The sequence below is a fragment of the Electrona antarctica genome, assembly GCF_951216825.1.
Source record: "Electrona antarctica genome assembly, chromosome: 10".
NCBI lineage: Eukaryota > Metazoa > Chordata > Actinopteri > Myctophiformes > Myctophidae > Electrona > Electrona antarctica.
Window position 1 is genome coordinate 10,640,346 of NC_136791.1, and position 6,000 is coordinate 10,646,345.

The 6,000-nt window shown below is 43.9% G+C and overlaps 1 protein-coding gene across 4 annotated transcripts in view; it reads right to left on the minus strand.

Annotated features, from left to right (window-relative positions):
• The window catches only part of ltbp1 (latent transforming growth factor beta binding protein 1), a 123,128-nt gene that overhangs the window by 74,028 nt on the left and 43,100 nt on the right, over positions 1–6,000 (minus strand). For 3 of the 4 annotated variants that reach the window (XM_079512393.1, XM_079512395.1, XM_079512392.1), the window contains exon 7: positions 771–938. The exons of the other annotated variant lie outside the window; for it this stretch is intronic. In XM_079512393.1, the coding sequence (XP_079368519.1) occupies positions 771–938 (168 nt within the window). The remainder of the gene's footprint in view (positions 1–770; positions 939–6,000) is intronic. 4 annotated transcript variants of the gene reach the window in all.

Below are 6,000 nucleotides of genomic sequence, written 5' to 3' on the forward strand. Positions count from 1 at the left end.
GTGAGGAGAATTATAGTGAATTGGTTGTAGTGAAGGCTTTAAAAAATAGTGGAGGAAAGAACAATTAAAGCAACTACTTAGCAAAGCAGTGAAACTCATGCAGACAGAAGGTGTATAGGCTACTGGGGACAGTGAGAGTTTTTCTCAGAGAGCTCCTTTGACATAAAGTAATGGTCAAATACACGGACTACCAGTATTTAATATTGGATATTGGTTAATGCAGGGGTTCTCAACCCGTGGGTCGCGACCCCTCTGGGGGTCGCCAAATTATTTTGGGGGGTCCCCAAATTATTTTAATTTTTTTTTTGTTGCAACGAATGGCTGGAAAATGGAAATGAAGAGTTTACATATAGTACACATATACACCTTCCCTAATGATTATCTGGTTTCAGTATTTATTTATGGTGTATTGTCTCTATTATTAAGGTTATTGTAGCAGTCAATTTATATTGGGGGCCGGGAGGGGGCGGAGCGGGGGTCCTGAGACACTGCCAAAGCATCTCTGGGGGTCCCCGGCCAAAAACGTTGAGAACCCCTGGGTTAATGCTTAATTTATTCTCCGTCACACACCAAAAAACAGACCATCTACAAGATCATGACATGAGGCTTTGTAGATGAGCTATTCTTGTAGCGCGACACCGGCAAAGCAACAAAGTTGCAAGGCTTTTGACACGTATTTCTTTCCTCAAAACATGTCTTTGTACACTCTCAACAGACTAACCTTCCTATAGCCCGCCATGGCTGATGTCTGATATGGTATATGGCCTTACCTGTTCCTGGGAGGGGGCATTTGTCACAGCGAGAGCCCCAGGCCTTGCCCACGCTGCAGCAGCACAGCTGTTTGCTGAGCTGAGCGGACACCGGATGCAAGCACTGCCTCCCAGAGCTCACCAAACGGAAACAAGCCCCTTTCTCCTCTTGGACGGCAGGCGTGTCCGCTGAGGAGCGCAGTAGGAGGAGGAGGCGGCGGAGGATGGGAGGGGGAGGAGGCGAAGGAGGAGGAGGTGCGCCAGAGTGGAGGTGACACATACATGGATGGAGGGAAGGGGCGAGGGAAGAAAGAGGAGAAATAAAGAAGTCCCCTTCACCAAAGCAACCCTCCCTTTCCCACCTGCAAAACCCACAACACAGAGTAGAGTTCTAACTTCTAACACACGCACAGTCACATTCCAGAGTGTTAACACTTAGCCCGCTAGCATTTATTGAAAAATTAGGATCTATATTTTATATATTTTTTATTTGAGCTCTTATTTTGAAAAGCCGCCATTTCCGGTCCATGAGCAGTAGTCATAACCTTGGAATCTACACGGAGCTGGGCAGGCCTCGTTTACAATCTGAATCCAGACCGGAGCTCTGGAGAGCTCTACATCGTCAGCTCTGTGCCGTCAAAGAAACGTTGTTTTGACCAAAAATGCCATCTGGGACAAGGAATAGGAGATACAGGCGATTGAAAGAAAGGGATAGAATGGATTATTATGGTGCAGATGATCTAAGATGGGCGACGGAGTCTTGTGACAACAACAGCTAGCTAGCCATGTAAAAAAGGAGGATGGGTCAATTTTTACAAAAATCACCCCAGAGACTGTGTGTCTACAACAACATTTAAAGTGGGAAATATTTCAGTGATAGTAGACGTGACATACCAATGAAATATTTCGTGTTTTGAGCTAAGAAGGAGAAGTCAACCACATTAAAGTAGGGCAAACCTTATACAAAACTCTTGTGTGCACTCACGCACGCACGCACGCACGCACGCACGCACGCGCGCACGCACGCACGCAGAATAACATAGACAAAAGGTCTTCTAGGAGGAAAAACTGGGGAAAAGAGGGGTTTCATGCCAATAGATCATGCACTATTGAATAGTCATTTGCTGGCTTGAATGAAAGCATGCAGCAGAGCTCATCAGTGTTACACATCACCAGGGGGTTACATCAGCTCTGAATGTCTTCACAATCAACTGGATCTAGCACACAGCACTATGGCATGGCACCAACTGGATCTAGCACACAGCACTATGGCATCAACTGGATCTAGCACACAGCACTGTGACATGGCACCAAAGGAACACAGATCATTACAGGGCACTAACCTCCGAGAAGCACAACAAATATTGGGAGAATCCATCCATGTACTTTCCCACTTCTTGTCATCATCTTTCTTCTTAAACACTTAAAGTTCTTAAACGCTTACCGGTAAATCCCTGTAGTCTTTGTTTTGTGAACTTGGTGGAATTGAAAATACGGTTAAGATTTTTGTTTTATTATTTAAAATTATTACATGCTGATATAATATAGGAATTTGTCAGTAAAAATGTCTTGTATTTGTGGTGATTTCCTTGAGCTAGATGCTTGTGATAGGTTTAGTTAAAAGAGCTTTTGTTGTGGCAATTTTCATTTGTCAACCTTGGAAGAGAACAAAGAACACAGTGGCTTTTCCACTGGGGTTGAACCGGTTCGGTTCTTTTTTCCCGCCTAACATTGAACCAGTTCAGAGTGTTCCCACTGAAATGACTTGGTTCAGAACCCTTATTTGATTAATTGAAAATGGTGGTGAAAATGGTGGGCCCTATTGTGGGCCCTATTGTAACCAAGTGTAATGCTTTATGGTGTCGTCCACTCACTGTTAACATTTTTTGTATTGAGTTGTACTTGAAATGTACTGTAATTCTGCAAACTGTTAATACATATTTCAATCAATCATTCAAAGGTTGGTTCAGAACTGGAACGAAGAAAATAAATGGCCGCCATATATAAGTGTAAAATGTAAAACGATTTTTTCGTCACCCCTAAACCCCTTATTCCTAAACTTCTTTGCCTTTTTTTACTATTTTGCTAAACATTTTTGATTGTTAAAATGGACAGTCTACAAGTTCACAACGTGTCAATGTTGATTGGCTAGTTGAACTATTCAAAAATGTTTTTCAAAATAGTAAAAAAAAGGCAAAGAAGCACGCACGCACGCACGCACGCACGCACGCACGCACGCACGCACGCACGCACGCACGCACGCACGCACGCACACACACAGCGGTGCAGAAGCTCGGAAACATCTACCTGTTTGTTGACTATATTCTGTCTACGACTCCACCTTTACAGACTAATTGTTGACAAAAAGGACAAAAAAATACTTCAGTTGTCGAACGACACGTTACGTGACACTTTCTTATTTTTTGCTGAAGCATAAATTAGGCTTTGATGTCCATATTTTACCTCCAAATAGTAATGAGCAGAGAGAGCAAAAAGTTGTCGAAACCTGTTCCAATGTCTTCACTCGGCTAACATCTAGCCCCCTTGGGCAGCTTGTGTGTGCAATGATATTGTCAAAACAGACAGAAGATGTTCTCAGGTTTCTCTTGATTATGTTAAAGTGTGTGTGTGTGCGTGTGTGTGTGTGTGTGTGTGTGTGTGTGTGTGAGTGCGCGCGTGTACGTGAGAGTGTGCGCTCCTGCAAGGGGGCACTTGATGACTACAGTTCATGAGTACACACTCATGCACACACGTGCGTGCGTGCGTGCGTGCGTGCGTGCGTGCGTGCGTGCGTGCGTGCGTGCGTGCATGTGTGCGCGCTCGTGCGTAGAGTAATCCCTGTCCCTCAACTCCATCAATAACAATTGTGATGGCGCCACCGTGTCTCAAACCTCAAGGCTCGGACAGTCACGGGAAATCGGCCATGACAAGCAACAACCATGCTCCCATACTCCGTTCCCTTCCCTCTGCTCCAATCCTACAGTATGTCACCCCTCCTCTGATCCCCTTCCTCCAGAGACCCTCTCAGCCCTCCCTCCAGACCCCCTGCACCAGCCATATCCATGTATGTACCCTCTCAGCCCTCCCTCCAGACCCCCTGCACCAGCCATATCCATGTATGTACCCTCTCAGCCCTCCCTCCAGACCCCCTGCACCAGCCATATCCATGTATGTACCCTCTCAGCCCTCCCTCCAGACCCCCTGCACCAGCCATATCCATGTATGTACCCTCTCAGCCCTCCCTCCAGACCCCCTGCACCAGCCATATCCATGTATGTACCCTCTCAGCCCTCCCTCCAGACCCCCTGCACCAGCCATATCCATGTATGTACCCTCTCAGCCCTCCCTCCAGACCCCCTGCACCAGCCATATCCATGTATGTACCCTCTCAGCCCTCCCTCCAGACCCCCTGCACCAGCCATATCCATGTATGTACCCTCTCAGCCCTCACTCCAGACCCCCTGCACCAGCCATATCCATGTATGTACCCTCTAAAATCCTAATATTCCTTATCCCATAGCTGATGGAGTATTGCAGAGATGGGTTAATAATGGAATCAGGACTGTGGGTGATTTATACAGCAACAATGTAGTATCAAGTTTTCAACAATTGTCAGCCAAATTTACGTGACCTCTTTAAATATCTTCAAATTAGATATTGGATTCAAGCAAAATCTATAGATTTCCCGAATATTCCGGAAAAATCCCCCCTGGAGGATCACATGTTTTGTAGTCTTATCACCTCAACTAAAGGATTAACTTCCTCCATATATAGTATTCTAAACAATAATTTACCAATTTACAATACATTGAATATTAAACATAAATGGGAGACAGACTTGGGATGCACTTATGATGATGTGGATTGGGAAATCATTTTAGATAGGGCTCAGAGGGTTCTGATTTCCACCAAACATAGACAGATGCAATTTAACATTCACAGGACTTACTTTACCCCGCTCAGGTTACACAAGATTGATAGGAGCATTTCCCCTATGTGCCAAAGATGTAAGATAACAGAAGGCTGCCTATTACATATGTTATGGAGCTGCCCACTTCTGATTGATTACTGGAAGTTCATCATGTCTACTGTCTCTGATATCATAGAGGTTGAAATACCACATGATCCAAGAATTTGGTTACTGGGTGACGTTACATTGATCAACACAAATTTTAACAAAGAGTATTTTGTGTTACTCGCAAGTACAGCTGCGAAGAAAATCATCTTGGTTAATTGTAAATCTGAAAACTCACAGAGACACTGGCTGAATGAGCTTTCATCATACTGTACCCCTGAAAAGATACTGTACAATGTAAGGAGAAAGCCTGCTACTTTTGAAAAGATATGGGGTAGGTTCTTTGAGGTTCTACCTTCAATATCTCCTCTGGGTTGATTTTGCTTTAGTTTTATTTATATTGTTCTTTGTATTTATTTATCCGAGTTGATGTTGTCAAGTGGTGTTGTGTACAATACAGAGTAATGAGAGCTGTGTAGTTTACCTTTCTGGGGTTGGGGTGGGGGGTGGGGGGGGGTTGTTTTTGCTGTTTTGTGTCTTCTTTTTTTGAGTTTGTCTTGTCTTGTTTAAAAAAAAGAAAAAAAATCTTGATTCTGTAATTCATTGTTTTAAATGATGTCTGTATTATCATTAAATAAATCTGTATAGTATACACTTACATCACATACATCAACAGTAAACAAACCAACACACGTATAAGTGTGGGAGAAAAGAATGTTGCCCATTTAGCTAATCATCTGAGGACCCCCCCAAAATAATGTGGGGACCCCCCCTGGGTTGAGAACCACTGGGTTAGATGACCCACTCTGTTCACCATAACAAGATATAGTTGTGGAATGTGTTGGAATTGGAACGGACGCACAGGGCCTACCATATTAGGAGGTGAATCACATACTGTATGGAATTCTAAGTGCTCAAATTATGTTTTATTTTTAAAACGCTTTAGCCTCGAAATGTGGACACTGCACAAGCAGAATAGTTTCACGGTTACTGTACGGATGTGTCGCAACGTGATAAAAAGGTTAAATGCCATTTTTACTACACATGGAAAGCATTCTTTTATGAGTCTGCACTCGCAGTGCTCCCGCAGCAGACTGAGAGACAGAGTGATGACTCATCCCACGACATGGTTCCTATTAGAGCTCAGCTAACCCAATCTGACCTGAGATCAGATTCTAAAAATGTCTTCTACATCCTGACAGTTTTCTGAAAAAGCTGTTTCTATGTCAGTGGTTC